Below are 21403 nucleotides of genomic sequence, written 5' to 3' on the forward strand. Positions count from 1 at the left end.
ACCTGGAAAGCCCCCTACCAGGTGATGCTCGCCCATCTGGGACCGCTGTACCTTTCCTGGGAAATCGAGCTATTTTAGCACCTGAAGCAAGGCCATGGGGCCAACATCAGCACCCAGGGCTAACTTTGCTTGAACCACTGGAGCCACAGGTATGAGAGAGGGAGAGAGAGAGAGAGAGAGAGATGGGGGGTAGAGAAGATGGTCCCTACCCCTGTGTGCCCTGACTGGGAATCGAACCCAGGACTTCCACACACTGGGCTGACGCTCTACTGCTGAGCCAACCAGCCAGGGCCAAAAATTGTCTTTTCAATTAGTTTACATTGAATATTATTTGGTATTAGTTTTAGGTGTGCATAGTGATTAGAAAATCTAGTGCTCCCCCTGATATTTTCAGTACCCAGCTGGTACCTCACATAGTTATCACAATATTTTTGAGTATATTCTCTGTGCTGTACTTTACATCCCTGTGTCTATTATGTGACCACCAACCTGTCAAAAATATTAATAGTTCTAAAATTTTCCCCTTTTTGAATAATATGGTAATAAATGATAAAAAACTGTATCAAGAAATAGAGATATTCAAAGCCCTAGCTGGTTGGCTCAGCTGTAGAGCATTGGCCCGGCCTATGGAAGTAACGTGTTCAAATTCCAGCCAGGGCACACAGGAGAAGCGCCCATCTGTTTCTCCACCCCTCCCCCTCTCCTTCCTCTCTGTCTCTCTCTTCCCCTCCTGCAGCCAAGGCTCCACTGGAGCAAAGTTGGCCCGGGCGCTGAGGATGGCTCCATGGCCTCTGCCTCAGGTGCTAGAATGGCTCTGGTTGCAGCGGAGTAACACCCGAGGGACCAAGAATCACCCCCTGGGGTGTATGCTGGGTGGATCCCGGTCGGGTGCATGCAGGAGTCTGTCTGCCTGCCTCCGCCCCCCTTCTCTTCTCACTTGGGGGGGGAGAAAAAAAAAAGAAATAGAGAAATTCCCAATTAACTAGAGTATTTCTGAGACAATGGGAGGAAGCAGAGAGGGAATAAAGCAGGCATAGCAGTGCAGGTGCTGAGACCCCAGCAGTCACAGGTGGAACCATCCTGGCTCTCCCAGTTTTGCTCTTCCTGTCAGCAAGTGATCACTCCAAGACAAGGTGGGGACAAGCTCCTGGAGCTATAAGACCTGTCACTGTAGGAAGTCTGTACCATGTGAGAGAAAGCTGTGACATATGCTTTCCTGGTGCCTCCATTTTGGGGTCTACATGTTTCTTTGGACCCAAGAAATTCCTGAACAGTAATTACAATTTTAAATAGAGATGTAATATAAAGTTTCAGCACTCTGAAAACAGTAATTTAATAACATAAAATGGCTTTATAATAATATACCATTGACAGATTTTAGCATATATTTAGTGCCGTGTCAGCTCTCAAAGGCTTCTTTTCCATTTCAGGTTATAAATTTTTCTTGAATCTAAATTAACTTTTATTTCCTGATTTTTATGGTTTACCTTTACATTATTCAGCATGGTCCATAAGCCAGGTCATACATAAAGTCTTGAAAGAATTTTATATATTGACTACCTGTCATAAAAATCTTTATAGAAAAAAAATATATATATATAATAGTAAGAAATTGAAGTTGTATTAACAAAACGTTTGGACCAACACGTCACCATGCCTGACAGGTGTGAGTCAGTCGGTCACCACCTCCTTTCTTCCACACTCCCCCATGGAGTTAACGACCTTTGCTGACCTCCCAGATCTAAAAGGAACAGAGGTTTAAAAAGTAAACTTCACCCTCCCTCTGGACAGCTATTTCAGCCTTTAGCCACCCAGTTAGCCACTGCTGCGTTCCATTCTGGAGAGGTGATCTGGGAGTGTCACCAGTGAAGCACAGGTAACCATCAGCAATGGGAATGACAGAAGAAAAATGTGACAAGATGACTTCGCCAGACCCTTTAGTTATATCCTATTTTCTTTTTTGAAAGAGACAAAGAGTCAGAGAGGGATAGATAGGGATAGACAGAGAGATGAGCAGCATCAATTTTTCGTTGTGGCTCCTTAGTTATTCATTGATTACTTCTCATATGTACCTTGAAGTGGGGGTCTACAGCAGACTGAGTGACCCCTTGCTCAAGCCAGCGACCCAACCCTAGCCTCAAGCCAGTGACCTTGGGCTTAAAGGCAGCAACCTTTGGGCTCCAGTCAGCAACCATGGGGTCATGTCTATGATCCCATACTCTAGCCAGCAACCCCAAGCTCAAGCTGGTGAGCCCGTGATCAAGCCAGCAACCTCAGGGTTTCAAACTTGGGTCCTCTGCATCCTAGTCCGACGCTCTATCCACTGTGCTACCACCTGGTCAGGCTATCCTGATTTTTTTTTTTCTTTTACAGACAGAGAGTCAGAGAGAGAAATAGATAGGGACAGACAGACAGGAACGGAGAGAGATGAGAAGCATCAATCATCAGTTTTTCGTTGCGACACCTTAGTTGTTCATTGATTGCTTTCTCATATGTGCCTTGACAGTGGGCCTTCAGCAGACCAGTAACCCCTTGCTCGAGCCAGTGACCTTGGGTCCAAGCTGGTGAGCTTTGCTCAAACCCAATGAGCCCGTGCTCAAGCTGGCAACCTCAGGGTCTCGAACCTGGGTCCTCTGCATCCCAGTCCGACGCTCTATCCACTGCGCCACCACCTGGTCAGGCTATCCTGATATTTTTGACATGTTTCTAAAAGTGGGACACTTCAAATTTTATAAAACATATGATGCCACAAACATAGGATGCATTTCATAAACTAAATATAACAAAATTAGCAATACAAATTCAGTGGTTCAAGGAAATAAAAAATAGATCCCGTATGCTATCATCTGAAAGAAATGCAAGTGGCAGAGAGAGGGGAACACACTGCAGCAATGTTAGCTGTAATCTGACATTGTGAGTTCTCTCAAAAAATATTCAGGTATTTATTTATCCAACACTCAACAAATGTTAAGTGCTTTATGATTAATGCCAGGCCCTATAGTAGGCACTAGAAATATAACACTGAACATAGACCCTACCCTACAAGAGGTCACTTGTCTATCTTCCCAACTTTTTTTAAAACACTTTCTTTTTTTAAAAAAATATTTTAGCCCTGGCCGGTTGGCTCAGTGGGAGAGCATCGGCCTGGCGTGCGGAAGTCCTAGGTTCGATTCCCGGCCAGGGTACACAGGAGAAGCGCCCATCTGCTTCTCCATCCCTCCCCCTCTCCTTCCTCTCTGTCTCCCCCCCCCCCCCCCCCCCCCCCCCCCCCCGGCAGAGAGGCTCCATTGGAGCAAAGATGGCCCGGGCGCTGGGGATGGCTCCTTGGCCTCTGCCCCAGGCGCTAGAGTGGCTCTGGTTGCAACAGAACGACGCCCCGGAGGGGCAGAGCGTCGCCCCCTGATGGGCAGAGCGTCGCCCCCTGGTGGGCGTGCCTGGTGGATCCCGGTCGGGCGCATGCGGGAGTCTGTCTGACTGTCTCTCCCCATTTCCAGCTTCAGAAAAATACAATAAAATATATATATATATTTTATTGCCTGACCAGGCGGTAGCGCAGTGGATAGAGCGTCGGACTGGGATGCGGAAGACCCAGGTTCAAGACCCCAAGTTGCCAGCTTGAGCATGAGCTCATCTGATTTGAGCAAAAAAATTCACCAGCTTGGACCCAAGGTCGCTGGCTCAAGCAAGGAGTTACTCAGTCTGCTGAAGGCCCATGGTCAAGGCACATATGAGAAAGCAATCAATGAACAACCAAGGTGTCGCAATGCACAACAAAAAACTAATGATTGAAGCTTCTCATTTCTCCGTTCCTGTCTGTCTATCCCTCACTCTGACTCTCTCTCTGTCTCTGTAAAAAAAAAAACAAAAACAAAAAAAACAACAACTTTATTCATTTTAGAGAACAGAGAGAGAGCGAGAAAGAAAAGTTGTGAGGAGCAAGAAGCATTAACTCCCATATGTGCCTTGAACCAGCAAGCCCAAGGTTTCCAATCGGCGACCTCAGCATTCCAGGTTGAGGCTTTACCCACTCCCCCACCACAGGTCAGGCCTCCCCAACTCATTTTTAACAAACAGTCACAATACATTGTAGTAAGTGCTACCAACAGGGTAAGGATAGCTCTCACATAGGTCCAGAGCACCTACAGAAAAAGGAAGGAAAGGATGTAACTATAAAACCCAGCACTAAAATTTTAACTAACATGGTAATACTTAAACGTAAAAAAAATTATGAAACTCAAAAAGTAACAAACAATTAGAAAATATGGACTTTGGCCAAAAAACTAGCATTAAAAATTTCAATGCTCCTTTTCTAGTCTGATTCCTCAACTCTCTTCAACCAGAATGCAGAAATAGTAACCACATTTTGCTCTGCATATATACAAACAGGAAAGCTGCTCTGAGCAAAAATGAAAGCTGAGATATCTTGAAACTATACTCCCTCCCTTTTCCTTTCAGTTAAATATTCCTTAAGTCACAGAGAAATAAAATAATGAAATCTATGTTACATACCAAGAAACATTGTATCTTCTGTGCCTTGGCTTTTAGATGGTGAGCTGAAATGTGTTTCTGTAATTCCTTATTGTTAAAAGTAATGCATTCATGGCCCTGGCTGGCTGGCTCAGTGGATAGAGGAGTGGCCCAGCATGCAAATGTCCAGGTCCAATCCCCCCATCAGGGCACACATGAAAAGCCACTATCTGTTCTTCTCCCCTCCCTCTTTCTCTTCTCTTTCTCTTCCCCTCCCACAGCCAGTGGCTTGGCTGGTCTGAGCATCAACCTCAGGCACTGAGGATAGCTCAGTTGATTCTAGCATCAGCCCCAGACGGTGGTTGACGGGTAGATCTCGGTTAGAACACACGCAGGAGTCTATATCCCTTCCTCTCACTTAAAAAAAAAAAAGTTATACACTCATAAAAATAAAAGCCATCCTTCAAACAACAAGGACCTACCATAGTTAGATGCGCCTAAATGAACATAATCATACAAATTATTGGGGCCTCCTACTTGCCATGGTAAATGGCTCCACTGTCTGATGCTCCCCTTCACTGCATGGAGCCCACACTCACCAGCTGGCCCGCCAGCAGTGGCATATACTCAATGATGGCCAGCCGGACCCTCCACTTGGCATCTTCAGCCAGCTCCACTATGGCAGGAAGAAGAGACTGAGAGAGCTGACAGATTCCAATCACTTCATTTACACAATCCAAATTGGAGATGATATTCAAACGAACTTCAGGACACTGTAAATACACAAGCCCCAGAAGAACACATATAAAAAACAATTTCTCTGCCCAATATTTTCCTGTTGTTATGAGGTAAAAACTACTACCTAAAGTTTAAAATAAGTAAGTACTGATTCAGGTTAAAAAAAAAAAAAAGAAGTATACTCCTGGAAGATACTTAATACTGATTACACAAATAATTCAAAGCATATAAAGGTGACTATTCTTGCTCAATAAAAAGTCTGTGGGATGGTAAAGGGCACAGGCTCTGCAACCAAATTACGGGCATTCAAATCTCAGAGCTAAGGAAAGCCCTTGGCTGAGTCATGTTAGCTTTCTGTGCCTCAGCTGCCTCATCTGTACAATGGGTACAAGAAAATCTACCTCATAAGATTGCTGGGAGGATACATGTAACAATACATGCCAAAGCATTTACCAGTTGTGCCTGGCATATAATTTTATTTAATAAATGTTAGCTATCAGTATAGTGTTGATATTATATTTAAATTTAAATGAAAGAAATATTTTAAACAAAGATACATTAAGTTCAAAGAGAAGAAACCAGTGCCCCTCCCATTGACAGGATGAGGCAAAGAGAATAGACATTCTTGAGTCTATATCAATGGCTCCTTGTGCCAATTTTCTGAGGAACTTGCAACCCATACTCAAACACAAGGATTGTCACTGGTTTTAAATAAGTTACTTTTTATAATCCCATCATCCCAGTTTTTGGTTCTATTTTAGTGAAAACCAAAACCAAAACCAAACCAAATCACTATCAAGCAACAGAATTTATAGCCAGACTCACCTCATCCTTTAACTGAGCTAAAAATAGAGGTAGAAGATGTTCAATGGTATTCTCTTTGCCCAAAATGGCAGACAATCCCATAATTACAGAAGCTAGAGCTGATTTGACATGTTGATTTGTATCAGATACTAATTCCTAAAATAAAATAAAAATTAAAAGCCTTTCTTTTTTTCAAGACAACAGAAACATCTATACCATTTCCCAAGAAATCTAAAAAAATAGCATTATTTCATTATTGGTCAGCTGATAATGTGTCCTTAGATCATCTGTCATAACATAAACCAAAGAGCACCTCACAATAATGCACTAATGAGTGATAAAGAACAATGCCACTCATTAACATGTCTATCCCACTCACCCTCTGTTCACCTTTAAACTCAAAGAGCTTTAAGGTAAAACAAACAAAAAAACTGAGGTAAGGTTTGCCTTCATACAGGGCAGAGTAAAACTAAAAGTACACTGAAGTTAGCTTTACCTTTATATAGGGCAGAACTTGATTCATAATTATGGTCTCTCTACCTTCAATGGGCAAGTTCTCACAAAGTTCTAAAGGAGATAAATAGAAAAAGTAATACTTACATAGAGCCATTTACAAGGAGTCAAATGAAGAGTTTTGCCCAGTTATAGCAAGTTTCAAGTTCAATCAAATCACACGTTTAAGCAAATAATCTCCAAGAAGAAAAAATGGCTCCTATTCTAAATGCACTTTTTCGTCAACCTATATACCATTGTGTGTCATATTAATCCAACCTGAAAAGGGTTTTTTTCCCAGAAACAAAGTAAAATGGCTGTTTGGTTTTAAATATAATGGAAGTAGCTTCATATGATAATGTAACAGGTCTACAGAATGAAATCATCTCTATTTATTTGAAAACAAAATCTAGATAAAACACACAAAATTCACTGACATTAAAAAACTGAAAAGAAAAAAAAAACTGCGCCAGCCCTGGCAAAATAGCTCAGTTGGTTCCAGTTGCTCTGATACACTAGGGTTGGAGGTTCAATTCCCAGGCAGGACACATACAGCAATCAACCAACGAACGAGTGAATAAGTGGAAGAGCAAATCTCTCTCAAATCAATCAATAAATTAAAAAAAATTTTTTAACCTCCAAAAAAAGCACCAAAATAAACGACCTATTGTCATGAGGTAAAAACTGCTACCTAAAGTATGCAGCATGCAACATAAATTAAAGTGCTTAACCTTTTATTTTGTGGGCAGCAGCTGCTCGAACTTCAGCTTCACAGTCTTTAAGTAGGTTCCGAAAAGCGGGGATGAGGTCATTTAAGGTGATTTTAGGACCCACCGCTTTCTGGAGCTGTAATAGAAAATATGCAGGTTGTAATGCTCACTAACAAAATAATTAACATGAACAAAACAAACTAGTGCAACTTTCAGGTATACATTTTTGCCATAAACACTTCTGTTCATAAGAATTAATTTAGAAACTCTTGGTACAACAGCAAATATGTGATTTTTTTTTTTACAGAGACAGAAAGAGGGAGAGACAGGGACAGACAGACAGGAACGTAGAGAGATGAGAAGCATCAATCATTAGTTTTTCGTTGCGACACCTTAGTTGTTCATTGATTGCTTTCTCCTATGTGCCTTGACCGTGAGCCTTCAGCAGACCGAGTAACCCCTTGCTCAAGCCAGTGGCCTTGGGTCCAAGCTGGTGAGCCTTGCTCAAACCAGATGAGCTCACACTCAAGCTGGCGACCTTGGGGTCTCGAACCTGGGTCCTCTGCATCCCAGTCCGACGCTCTATCCACTGCGCCACCGCCTGGTCAGGCAAATATGTGGATTTCTTAATTTTTTTTTTAGTACTTAAAAAAGTCAGTGCAATAATTTTACCTCTGAAAATTTGTCAGCTACCATATAGCGAACTCTCCAAGATTTATCTTCCGCTGCTTGTCGAAGTGTAGGCACCACCAAAACCTCAAGGTCATCCCAAGGCAGTACCTGGGCAATACTGACACAAGCTTCCACAGCTAGGAGGCGCACTGAGTCCTAAAGGAACAAAAATTAATTTATTAGACAATATTCACTGACAGCCACAGGGGCAGGGTGTGGGGTGGTGCTGTGGGTATCATTAAGAAAAAAAAAAAAGCCAGACCAGGTAGTGGCAGAGTGGATAGAGCGTGAGCCTGGGACACACAGGACGCAGGCTCAAAACCCTGAGGTCTCCAGCTTGAGCACGGGCTCATCTGGCTTGAGCGTGGGCTCACCAGGTTGAGCGCAGAGTCACTGGCTTGAGCGTGGGATCATAAACATGACCCCATGGTCTCTGGCTTGAGCCCAAAAGTTGCTGGCTTGAGCCCAAGGTCGCTAGCTTAAGCAAGAGGTCACTGGCTTGGCTGTAGGCCCCAGCTCCCCATAAAGGCACATATGAGAAAGCAATCAATGAACAACTAAGGTGCTACAACAAAGAATTGACGCTTATCTCTTTCCCTTCCTGTCTGTCTGTCTCTCTCTGTCCCTTTCTCTGCAAAAAAATAAATAAAAACAAACCAACCACATTACAAGCAGCTTCATGGCTCTAGATCTTAAAATAGCCGTTCTCTTTGCCTGGAATGGCATGTCAGCGTAAGGAAGAAACTTACTCTATGAGTGAACAGCAAAACAATTACATTGGCTAGTGCAGAGTTTTTATTAAGGAAAATGAAATGAAAATGTAAGGTGAAAAACAGAGAACATTTTAATGATGTCTTTAAAGTCTCACTATAAAGAGAAGTTGAGAGATAAAAATAAAAACTATGTTTATAAAACTTTATACCAGATCAAGACAGAGAAAGAGAATAAGGGTAAGGGAATAATTGGGAAACTCAATTTTCAAATTACAGGTACCCCCAGTTTTCAGAAGTTAATTTACACCACTTTGCTTTTACAAAAGACCTTAATTAATACATGTTTTCCCTACCTGAAAGATATCTGAAAAGGACTTTTGCTTAAAAAAATGGTGAAAAGTGAAAATAGCATTCAGCATTTGTTTTGCACAAACCATGACAGAGAGAGCCCACCTCCAGCAGAGGGGCCCCACCAAGCTCCTTCCCAGGGATACACTCCATCTCAGCATCATGATGCCACAGCTCTGAACTATGTCTGTGAGCAGCTGTGTTAATTTTGTGCACCTGTTGGCAAGGTGTGTCTCCCTCTCCCCCCCCCCCCCACTACGGTAACTGTCTTCGTTTTATACCATTTCAGCTGACAAATATTTCACGGGACACTCCACTTTCAGACAGCGGGAGCCTGAATTCAGTCTGCAGTGGCAGGAACAGGAATTTAGGCACAAGATAATGACTTGGAAAGAAATACACAGAAAAACAAAACAGTATTTTCAAAAAGGCTAGATTTAAATGTGGAAGATCAAGGATAAAATAACTTTGAGGTAGCCAAGCCTAGAAAAACACAGCAAGGCCTGACTAGACAGTGGCGGAGTAGATATAGCGTCAGACTAAGACGTGGAGGACCCAGGTTCAAAACCCCTAGGTCGCTGGCTTGAGCACGCGGTTGCTGGCTTAAGCATGGGATCACAGACATGACCCCATAATAGCTGCTTGAAGCCCAAGGTTGCTGGCTTGAGCAAGGGGTCAATCGCTCTGCTGTAAAAGGCACATATAAGAAAGCAATTGGTGAACAACTGAGGTGCCACAAAGAAGAACTGATGCTTCTCACCAGTTGGCTCAGTGGCAGAGCATCGGCCCAGCATGTGGAAGTCCCAGGTTTGATTCCCAGTCAGGGCACACAGGAGAAGTGCCCATCTGCTTCTCCACCCTCCCCCTTCTCCTTTCTCTCTCTCTCTCTCTCTCTTCCCCTCCTGCAGCCAAGGCTCCACTGGAGCAAAGTTGGCCCAGGCTCTGAGGATGGCTCCATGGCCTCCACCTCAGGTGCTAGAATGGCTCTGATTGCAGCGGAGCAACACCCCCCAGATGGGCAGAGCATCACCCCTGGTGGCATGCCCGGTGGATCCCAGTTGGGCGCATGTGGGAGTCTGTCGGCCTCCCCGCTTCTCACTTCAAAAAATACAAACAAACAAAAAAAAGAATTAATGCTTCCCATCTCTCTCCCTTTTGACTTTCCCTGTCCCTGTCTGTCCCTCTCTCTGACTCTCTGTCTCTGTCAAAAACAAACAGAAAGAAAGAAAAACACAGCAAGAACAAAGTAGAAGCTACTGGATTGATGACCTCAGCTTCCCTAATGTGAACTGTCACACATCAGTGTGACATCTTTTGAGCAAGTGTAAATATACAACTAGACAAGTCACTGAGAAATCAGGAATTGGTACTATAGATTTGGAAGTCATAAATATGTAAACATGAGCACCCAAGAGAAACAGGACAAAATTTCATAAATAACTACATACTTTATATACATATATAGCATACATAAACATGTATATACACACAAAAGATCATAGTGTCTCCAACTTTCCAAAATACTAAAAATTTTAAAAATTGTAGATCAACAATAACTTACTATATGCCTAAGACCAGGGGTCCCCAAACTACAGCCCGCGGGCCACAAGCAACCCCCTGAGGCCATTTATCCGGCCCCCGCCGCACTTCTGGAAGGGTACCTCTTTCATTGGTGGTCAGTGAGAGGAGCATAGTTCCCATTGAAATATTGGTCAGTTTGTTGATTTAAATTTACTTGTTCTTTATTTTAAATATCGTATTTGTTCCCGTTTTGTTTTTTTTACTTTAAAATAAGATATATGTGCAGTGTGCATAGGAATTTGTTCATAGTTTTTTTATAGTCCGGCCCTCCAATGGTCTGAGGGACAGTGAACTGGCCCCCTGTGTAAAAACTTTGGGGACCCCTGCCTAAGACACTCCTCTACCCAAATGAACAGGCTAAAAAAGGCAGAACTAGGTTCCTGGTAGTAGCTATAGCTATTTTGGGATTCCAAAACTGATGCTAAGTCAAGGGACTACTATCATCTATGGAAAAATATTCCAATAAATATGTTAAATTGACTAGTTACTTCTCTTCCCGGACTCCTGACTCTCCCCTATAGCTGCTCCTCCCAGAATTTCCTCCCACTCAGCAATGACACCATCCAGCACCCAGCCGATGAGGCCAAAAATCACCATCTTCTCCATGCCGTTTCCTCTCACCTAACCCAGTCTTGGTCCACCAGCACCCCCTTCACACCTGTGTCCCTGTTCCGTCATCTGCACTAGAGTTCCCAGCTCACCAAAATGTCTTGCCTAGATGATTTTATCAGCCTAACTCCCTGGTTGGCAAACTGTGACTCGTGAGCCACATGCGGCTCTTTGGCCCCTTGAGTGTGGCTCTTCCACAAAATACCAGGTGTGGGTGCTACCTCGATAAGGAATGTACCTACCTATATAGTTTAAGTTTAAAAAATGTGGCTCTCAAAAGAAATTTCAATCGTTGTACTGTTGCTATTTGGCACTGTTGACTGATGAGTTTGCCAACCACTGCCCTAACTGGTCCTCCTGTCTCTACTTTCACCCCCTACCTTGCAATTTAGTTTCCACTCAGAAGCTAGAACGAACCTTTAAGAGCATAAATTAAATTATATCATCACACTCCTATTTAACATTTAGGTGTATTCTCCTTGCACCTAGAAAAGAAACCCTACACTCTAGCCTCTTCAATACACAACAGTATGTTACCCCTTAATGCAGCTGTAATCTTTCTAATTATGTAACCCATTTCCTCTGACTTCCCTCTTCTATAAAACTGTCAATGTAAGAGAAAATCATGGTCTGTTCAGGAAAGAAATATAATCACTGAAAATGAGTCATATTAAATATTACCAAGGCCAGAATTAAGTACTAATTTTTCAAAAAGAAGTCTAACATGAGAACCAAACTGCCCAAAGAAATTCTTAAAATATCAGAGGAGAGGGCCCTGGCTGGTGTTTTGGTAGATATAGCATTGTCCCAGTGCACCAAGGTCATGGATTCCATCCCTCGTCGGAACACATACAAAAACCAACCAATGAGTACACAACTAAATGGAACAAGAAATGCATGCTTCTCTCTCGCTCACCACCCCCCCACTCTTTCCCACTTTATTTCTCTCTAATCAATGGAAAAAATTTTTTAAATGTTGGGGAGAGGAGCATATGTGTACCATAAACAATAAGAGTTAACTTACCTGCTCATCTGAAGCTAGATTAGTGAACAGTGGAACAATTTCACTTTTCACACTATCTAATTCTAAAACTTTGGCAAATTCACCTAATTTGGAAGCAGCAGCACGTCGTACCATTGGTGTGTCATCTGAGCACAAGGAACGGAAGTGCCTGGAGCAAATACAACAATGAAGGTACTTCCTATCAAATACCATTAATTAAACACCCCCAACAAGAACACACACAGCAAGGCATTTTAGAGGTTTTCTTCTACAAATATCGTGACTAGGCTTCTATTCATGGAAGAAACAAGGATAAAACACTGGTATATTCAACTGGACAATAAAAAGTGATGTCATCCTAATAACAGTCACTCACTGGTAACAGAGTACTGTGTAAACTGTCAGCTATAATTTCCCAATAATCCCAAATAACTAAAAAAAATACTATATCTTACTGTCTAATCTCTGCTTTGACAGCATTTGAAGCCCTGGGATAGCAGACGCTGAACAGACCACACGCAGATGTGCGAGAAGTGAACCAATCCCCACTCGCAAGGCGTTTCACCAGGGGTACAAAATGGGCTTCCAGAGCAACGGGAGTATGCTCCTGCGAGATCTGCCTCAGGGACTCCACAGCCTTGGCTCGAACCACAGTCTCTTCCACGGTCGCCAGACTTTCCAAAGGAGGCTGAAACACCAAAGGGAAAACCAGAGAAGAAAAACCTACTGAATCAGGTTAGATACAGATTATCATCACCTTTTAGAGTGACAGAAGGCAGGTGGTACATGTAACCAGAATGTTAACGACATCACACCAAATGGTTACTTTCAGTTCACACAGTGATAACATATGGTGCACCCAACCTGAAGACCTGACTTCTGTAGGACAGCCAAGATCTCAGGTCCCAGATGGTGACTCCCAGATGGCGTTTACAAATGACACAGTGGAAGAGACTCAACACAATATTATATTATTGAGAGCTGAATCATTAGGTTTAAAAGCTATGTAGGCAAGTTCAGACAGGATCAATAGGACCAGGCATCTTCCTCAGGAATAAGTACAAAAACATGATCTGCATTGGGCACCACAATAGCACGATGACATCTCATCAGGCCACTGAGTCCCTGGCCTTTGGAGTATTCCTAGAGACATAAGCAACCTTGTCCACTGCTCCACACCATCAACTTATCCAACCTATAAAAAAAGGCTGAGTACAAAATCACTTTTTTCAGAATACATCCATGAACCAGACATATTGCAAGAGTTTGCAACAACACAAGAGTACAGAGATGTTAGTAATCCTTGCTTGCAGTTTTAGAAACAGAAAGATCAAAGGGGCTGGTCCAGTCTCAGAACCATAAGTGACATCGCCTAGTGAAAAGCTAAAGTGGGTGGTACTCTGAATTTGGTCCTTGCTGGGTTTGTATTTGGTCAGGTAGATTCAGCATATGCCATCAAGCTCCATGAGCTAAATTTGGTCAGCTCTACAAAACCCACATGTAAAACTAACCAAAAGAGTGAAACAATTATAGTATGTCAATGGAAAGAAGCATGTCTACTTCATCCATTTCGAAAATTGATACACAAAGGTAGAAAGTACACAGCTTTCATAAGAGGGATTTCAGAAACCCTTTGAAAAGACAGTTTCCTTACTTGTGAAGGTCTTTTATGATCTGCCCATCCCTTCCGACCTTCTCTCATGCAGTATCATTGTATAATCTCTATCACTACTACAAGATAAGGCAAGTTCTTGAAAACTGCATGCATTTTCTCTTTATTCAAACTGCCTATTTCTCCACACCCTTTCCCTACTGCCCTCCGACCACCACTCCTGCCTACGCCAGCCCAACTCTTTACACTCCAGCAACACAACCTGCATCCAAGCTCTTTCAATGAAGGGTTGTTATATTTTAGCACTGAGGAAAACAGGTTCCTTGTTCTGGTGGAGTTTGTATTCTAATGGAGGAAGACAACAAATTTATCAAGAACATAATTACATGGTGATGAGCAGCCTGCAAAGAATAAGAATAGGGTGATGTAGCTCTCGGTTCCTGAGATTAGCATTAGAGAGCAGAGCAGAGAAAGGCCACGTGGAGGAGGCCAGGAGAAGCAGCCAAGATGGTGGAGTGCTGAGGGAGAAGCCAGTTTGTGCAGAGTTTGTGCAAGAGAAGGAAGGAGATGGGGAACAGAGGTGAATAAGTCTGGTGAGCTAGAAACCTTTGATTCTAGGAAACTCGGATAAGTCAGTAGCTTTGTGAGCACTGAATGTGAGTGGGTTTTGGAGCCCAGTGTGTTTTTACTTGCCCGCCAGGTGCAAGCTAGGATTAAAGATGATGGCCCATCAGCTTTTGGCTCCACTGTTTCATTACCAACTGTCCGAATCCAACGTGAACCTGCATGAGCCAGGCTGCTGTGATAGTGGCCCTGGCTACTGGCTTCACATTTGGCGTAGTCTGTGGCAGGATTCGATACAGATCAGCAAGGAGCTGCCACCACCTTTGAGTGGTGGAGTAGAGGACTGGCTGCTGTTATGGTTCCCCATGGCTGTCCTTTTGGGGACCGTAGGCTGGCTGACTTTCACAGCCATGTGTGAGGAAACCAAGAGCTCTGTGGAAGAGGCTGCCCGGGACCTGCAAACCAAGCAGTGGAAGGAGCTGCAGCAAACATGGGAGAAAGAGATGCTGACCCTGGAGCTGAAGCAAGCACCAGAGCAGGCCGACCAGGTTCGCAAGACTTGTTTGGAAATTGAGCAGATACTGGAGAAGGAATCACAGGTTCGTGAGTTGCAGATTGCCCTGTACACTGTGGAGAGCCAGCAGCGGCAGGAGGCTGGGGCTGAGGCTGAAGCTGAGGCTGGGTCTGGAGCTGCAAGGTCTGTGTAGCAGAAGGCTGCGGCGGCCCAGGGCTCGAGACTGGCAACGGGAACTGGTGTTTCCAGTTCCTCTTTGGAGGATGAGGAGAATCGGGGTGGAGTTGCAATCTGCAGTCTCCAGAAAGTGAGAGCCCAGCAGCAAGGAATACTTGCTATGTCCCTGGTAGGTCTGCGATTTGGGGACATAGGGGTGGCTGCCATCATGCTCTCCAGAGCAGAGATGGAAATGCTGACTGCCATTGCCTCGTGCTCCTCCTTGGGACAGTGTAAGACCTGTCAGGATGGCAGAGATGAGGGAGGTGACTGACACCCCATGTGCATGGACTGATTTCCTGGACTACGACCAGAATAGGCACTGGCTCCTTTGTTGGATAGACTTATGGATTTTGGACAATGTGAAATACCCTGATGGGGATGGGGGGCAGCTTTGCTGGAAGCACTCCCCTGCCCCGGGAAGTTTTTACCAAGGCTAGAAGGCGGCCAAGGACATTTTGCGCTTTTGGCAAAGTGCTCAGATATTGGTGAAATGTACCATGTAATTGTTAAAATTGTATGATTTGCCATGTTGTTGTAATTTATGTAATGTGCCTAATTTCCTTGCACAGGTATGCTGGTGTTGTAGACTGTGGGTAGTAAAGTGAGCATAGGGGTGGATTGTTGGGCAGATAAAATATAAAGATGGCACTGCTCACATGGAAGCCTGTCGCCCAGGTGATATTAATGTGTGTTGGGGACGGGCTATGGGCAGGCAAGTTGCTTGTAGCTGGGGCTTGGTTTTAGGACTAAGCCTTTCCCACCCTTTTTGATGTGGGGTGGTACAATCCCATCATGACTCAAATAAGTGACTTTGTATTAGAGACTTCCCTGTTTTGTATATTGGATTAAAGGTTTTGATTTCTACACTATAAAATGGGGGTAGAATGGGAGCTTGCTCTCTCAGTTCCTGAGATTAGTATTAGAGAGGAGAGCAGAGAAAGGCCATGTAGAGGAGGCCAAGAGAAGCAGCCAAGATGGTGGATGCTGAGGGAGAAGCCAGTTTGTGCAGAGTTTGTGCAGGGAGAAGGAAGGAGATGGGGAACAGAGGTAAATAAGTCTGGTGAGCTAGAAACCTTTGATTCTAGGAAACTTGGATAAGTCAGTGGCTTTGTGAGCACTGAATGAGTGGGTTTTGGAGCCTAGTGTGTGTTTTTACTTGCCTGCCGGGTGCAGCCTAGGGTTAAAGATGATGGCTCATCAGCTTTTGGCTCCATTGTTTCTTTACTGACTGTCCAAATCCAATGCGAACCTGCATGGGCCAAGCTGCTGTGATGGTGGCCGCGGCCACTGGCTTTACAATGAGTAAATAAAATCTTTTTAAAAAAATAAAAGTTAAAAATAAAAAGAATAGGGTGCTGTAATAAGAGGTGACTGGGAGACAGTTTCAAGTTGGGTGCTCAGGGAAGGCCTCTGAGTAGACACACTGAAGTTGGTATCTGAATGACAGGAAGCTGTCATACGAAGCTCAAAAGAGCACTTTATTACAGGGAATATTTAGGACAACAGTCTTAAGGCAAGGTTCTGTTAACGAAGATATAAGCTGCAGTAGTATATGGATCTTCAAGGGCCACCACAGACAGTGACCCATCTGCGGGATGAAGAGTGAACTGGAAGGGTGGGGTGGAAGGCGAGAGCGAAAGGCACCTAGTTAGGAAGGTACTGCAGTAACAGAGGAAAGGTCAAGTGGTCTGGAAAGACAGAGGAAAGACAAGCCAGGTAGCAGCTAGTAGGGATGGAAAAAGGTGGGCTGATTTGGAACACATATAGAATCTACAAGAGTTTTACTAATGGACTAAATTTGGAAAATGAGGGAAAAAGAATCAAAAATGTCTTCTAGGTATTTTGGCTTGTGTAACTGTAGATGGTGATACCATTTACTGAGATGGACAACTACGTGCAAGGCATATTGTGGAGAGAAAATTGAGTTATGTTTTAAGCATGTTAAATTTGAAATGCCTGTTTGATATCCAAGTAGAAAAATCACAGGCAGATAGATATAGAAAGAGACAAACAGATATATATCTTCTACAATATAATCTGTATCTGTAATTCGATGGAAAGGTTGAAGACAGAGACAGAAATCATAAGAACAAGCATCATACGGACAGCACATAAGCGTTTAGGAAGACATCTCTATCTTGTCCAACTGTTGAATTCCTAGTCATCCTTCAAAACCTAATTCAGAAGTAATCTCCCAAGAGGTTTTCCCTGGTCACTCTGGGTCAATCCCTTTCTCCAATTACTTAGGTATCTTGTACGGGCTTCTACTTTACTATCTACACCTGTATAGTAACTATCTGTTGATATATAAGGACAGAGACTTCATTCCATTCCCACTGTTCTTCTTTTAACATCAAGGTGGTAACTTCAGTGTCTAATACAGCAGGCTCCTAAATATTGCCAACTCGTCTGACAAGGTGGTGGCGCAGTGGATAGAGCATTGGACTGGGATGCCAAGGACCCAGGTTCGAGACCTCAAGGTCGCCAGCTTGAGCATGGGCTCATCTGGTTTGAGCAAAAGCTCACCAGCTTGGACCCAAGGTCACTGGCTCGAGCAAGGGGTTACTTGGTCTGCTGAAGGCCCACAGTCAAGGCACATATGAGAAAGCAATCAATGAACAACTAAGGTGTTGAAAAGCGCAACAAAAAACTAATGATTGATGCTTCTCATCTCTCCGTTCCTGTCTGTTTGTCCCTGTCTATCTCTCTCTCTCTCTCTCTCTCTCTCTCTCTCTCTCTGTTAAAAATAAATAAATAAATAATCGTTGCCAACTAAATTGAACTCATCAAATTCACACACTAAGCCAAAAGTGAAAGTTATGCTTACAGTCAAAGACAGAAAGCTGATACATATATTTTAATGTTTCCAAAGTCATAGCATTGCTAAGATGAGAATTAAGATTTCCAATTTGGGGGGGACGGGGACCATAGACAAATATAATCAAATCCTTCTTCTCCCAACCTCAAAACTAACAAATAAGTCTACAAAGGCAGACAAGACAAGGAACGAGAAAAAAGTTCTTATATGCAGTCAGAAAAAATAAGAATGAGTGAACTGAATCAAAAGTGCCTACACTACTTGTTCTCTCCACAGCTAAAACTGGGACTATTCATAAAAAGATCTGCATAAAGAATGCTGCTGTGTCTATCTCCAAACAATGAACCATTTATACTGCAAAAGTTCTAAAAGGAGGGCAGGCAGAAGATACTCACCAGCAAACAGTGGGCGAAGTCAGGACCTCCTACCAGGCTGGTGAAACTTCCCAGCTGCTCAGCGAGAGCTAACAGGACCTCATCTTCATCATAAATTGTATCTGCAAATGACAACAACCCAGGATTGATCAACAAGGACAGCTAGCCCAGAGCTGGACACTTAAACAAAACTAAGGACAGATTCAGTGTGTACTAGACAGTTCTATCACTACCCTAACAGTGCTTTATTCTCCATCAACATTCTTCCTAGATCTGTTTCAGAGTGAATTAGAAACTCATAATTCCGTATCGATCACTCTCCTATTAGCTACACACTTAATATGTTTACAAATCTGGCCACATGACAATGTGCTCCATCCTGTTTCTTTTGCACAAAAGCACCAGGTTCAGCTTAGCACTCAATACTGTGGACACCAAATTCTAAAAAACCAAGTTTTGAACGCAACTGGGACACCTGACGCCTCTGCCTTAAACGGAGCCTCACACACCAGTAAGGAATGGCAGCAGTTCCGTGCGTGTCCTCTCCACTCCAAGCGCGAGAGCGATGGTGGATAACTTCTTAATGCTGTTGAGACGGAGCTGTAACATAGAGAGTGTTAAGGACACAATGAAGAAAGAGGAGTGATTTAGACCAGAGACAAAAGGTGTGAACTGGTGAGACAGTGACACGCTGGGGAGAATGAGGAAAAGTTTCCTTTCCGATTGCGCTCTGTGAGGTCACTCGGGAGCGAGTAATGTGGCTTCATCGGCCAAAGAAAGGTTTCTCAGGAGAAACTGAAGGGCCCATTAGAGAAATGAATGGAGAACAGGTGCCATGGGAAAGTGACGCAATTTAAGAAGAGCTCGCTGGCAGCTCTGAAGCCGATGCTCCAGCTCCGTCGTCCACCCAACGAGCCCAGCCGGTGTCCATGCTCCAGGGAGGCCTCACTCACTGCACTTCGGAGGGCCCCCCACAGCCCGCTCCCCACACTCCCTACAACCCCGACACCCCCAGCCCGGCACCCCCTCGGCCCCCTCCCGCCCCCACACACACCCCAACACCCCGCACACCCGCAACCCGCTCCTCCGCAGGGACCACCCGCCCGCGCCGGAAGAGCATCCAAGCGAGAGGCGGGTACTCCCACAGCCGCCCGGTGGGCCGCCAGGCTGACGCCACGGGGGTCCGGAGGAGGGTGCTGGAGCGACCCCCGGAGGATCGGGTCGAACCCCTCACCGGTCCCTCCCTTCCTTCCCCTCAAGTTTCTGCTCCAATCCATCTCCTTCAATCCCCTCCCCGTCTGCGTCGGCCTTACCCCGTCCAACCACGCGCCCGCCGGAGCCCGCCTCCTATTCCCGACCTTACTCCAGTACCTGCACGTCCTCATTGCGGAGTTCGTCAATTAAAACCGCGATCGGATAAAGCGAATCGTCTCCATCTCCGCCCGCTGTGCCCTGACCGGTCCCGGGTACCGCCGCAACCGCCATGTTTCTTCTCCTCCTCCTCCTGCTCTCGGCCGCCAGCCCCGCCCCGAGCCCGGCCCCGCCCCGAGCCCTGACTTGCTGGGCGGTGGCCTGCGCTCAGGCCCTGCGCAGGTGGGAAAGCCGATCCCCTGCGGGTTGGTGGGGGCCTCCGCCGGGACCCTGCTGCAGGAACTGAAAGTCCCAACTCCAGAAGAAGGGTGGTCTGGAGAAGTGAATGAAACCCCGCCTCCCTTTCGCTGCTGAAGGAAGCAGGGGCAGAGATTCATCCTGCCTGGTCTGGACCTACCTGGGCGGTCTGTATGTTGTAAAGTAACTAAATCCACAAATCCGCGGGTGTTTGTAGAGGCACGTAGTCCAAATTAAGTTTTTGAAAAGTTTTATTAAAGGAGGAAATTTATTAAATATGCCGCTGCGTACGGCTGACACAGGGCAACAGACCCAAATTGTGCAGCCCCCCAAAACAGTTCAGGGGCTGTTTATATACTCCTGATTATACATGGGAGGGGAGAAAACCTGACATCATGGCATAAGTTTATACCTTTTGTTTACAGATACAGACATTAATTACATGCTTTCAGGAGAAGCGGGTGGTTTCCATGGGAACAAATGCCTGCAAATGATCCATCCGCCTAAGATTTAATTATTTTCTCCCTACACCTGGCTAGCCATTGACCCTTCCTCCAAAGGTATGGGGAAAGTCAGGGAATCCAAGTCTCCTTCCTCTTTCTGCATTTACAGCACAATGATATCTTGGGTCTTATGCTAATCACACTCACAAAATCTTTCTGCACACCTAGCCCAAATTAATAAAATGTTCATTAAATTCCTAAAATATTAATATTCTATAACTCTGGCACTTTACAACATGTGCTGTGTGACCTCTTAGCACTCAGGGAGACCTTATGCCCAAGGCCAGGAGGAAAAAGATTTAGCGCCTCCCCTGACCTCTACCTGGCCCTTAGCCACTGGTTGTTCAGCCCTCATTTCCCTAGCAGCCTCAAACGTTCATAGAACCCCCACCTCTTCCGGGCCTGGAAGCCAAAACCGTGTACAGTATCTGTCTTCTGCTCGAAGACCAACCGCGCGGGCGGTGCGAGAAGAGAGCAGAGCTGTCCAAACTCCCCAGTCAATATTATTTGCCGCTTCCTGCGCGCAAGCTGTTGAAAACATGCTGCTTTCTTGTTTGTGTTTCTTTTCAGTTTGGGACTGGAATGATGCCTTCTGTTGTATTTTCTTCCTCCTATTTTTTAGGTCTTTAACATGCTTAGAAGTACAACAATGAAGCAAAAGTAGGGCAAGCTTGAATCCTTCCAAACTGAATGGAGTGCCTGGCTAGTCCGCTTGCACAAGAACGGCCAAACTAGCCCCCTGAACTCTGAGTCTTCAAAAGCAGCGGTGGGAGGAGGGGAGGGTATGACTCCTTCTTACAAAATTTAATGGAAAGTTTTAATTTACCTTTGTTAGGACAGCACAGAATAACTATGTCTGGTCTTTTCTGTTTCTTTTGGACTATAAGCAGCTTAGAGTGGTAACTATTTATATAAGGTGATCACAAGCTCTAAAATGAGAATTCTAAATAAATAAGCAAACAAAATGAGAATTCTATGTCTTATAAGTAAAATGTAAAAATATTAATAAATGCAATTTAGAAGACTTTTTTCCCCAAACATGGGGTTCCTGGAA

General features: G+C 44.4%; 1 protein-coding gene across 2 annotated transcripts in view; it reads right to left on the reverse strand.

Annotated features, from left to right (window-relative positions):
• The window catches only part of PPP2R1B (protein phosphatase 2 scaffold subunit Abeta), a 34424-nt gene extending 14682 nt beyond the window's left edge, over nucleotides 1-19742 (reverse strand). Inside the window, exons 1-10 of one of the 2 annotated variants that reach the window (XM_066244417.1) lie at nucleotides 19610-19742; nucleotides 18748-18838; nucleotides 18260-18360; nucleotides 12593-12825; nucleotides 12270-12306; nucleotides 7884-8039; nucleotides 7233-7347; nucleotides 6506-6576; nucleotides 6031-6165; nucleotides 5067-5240 (exon numbers count right to left, since the gene is read on the reverse strand). In XM_066244417.1, the coding sequence (XP_066100514.1) occupies nucleotides 5067-5240; nucleotides 6031-6165; nucleotides 6506-6576; nucleotides 7233-7347; nucleotides 7884-8039; nucleotides 12270-12306; nucleotides 12593-12825; nucleotides 18260-18360; nucleotides 18748-18838; nucleotides 19610-19723 (1227 nt within the window). In that variant the 5' untranslated portion in view covers nucleotides 19724-19742. Of the gene's footprint in view, nucleotides 1-5066; nucleotides 5241-6030; nucleotides 6166-6505; nucleotides 6577-7232; nucleotides 7348-7883; nucleotides 8040-12158; nucleotides 12307-12592; nucleotides 12826-18259; nucleotides 18361-18747; nucleotides 18839-19609 lie in introns of both variants that reach the window. The other variant, XM_066244408.1, reaches the window with a different exon arrangement.
• Nucleotides 19743-21403: the final 1661 nt, after the last annotated feature.

Source organism: Saccopteryx bilineata, chromosome 1 (assembly GCF_036850765.1).
Source record: "Saccopteryx bilineata isolate mSacBil1 chromosome 1, mSacBil1_pri_phased_curated, whole genome shotgun sequence".
Taxonomy (NCBI): Eukaryota; Metazoa; Chordata; class Mammalia; order Chiroptera; family Emballonuridae; genus Saccopteryx; species Saccopteryx bilineata.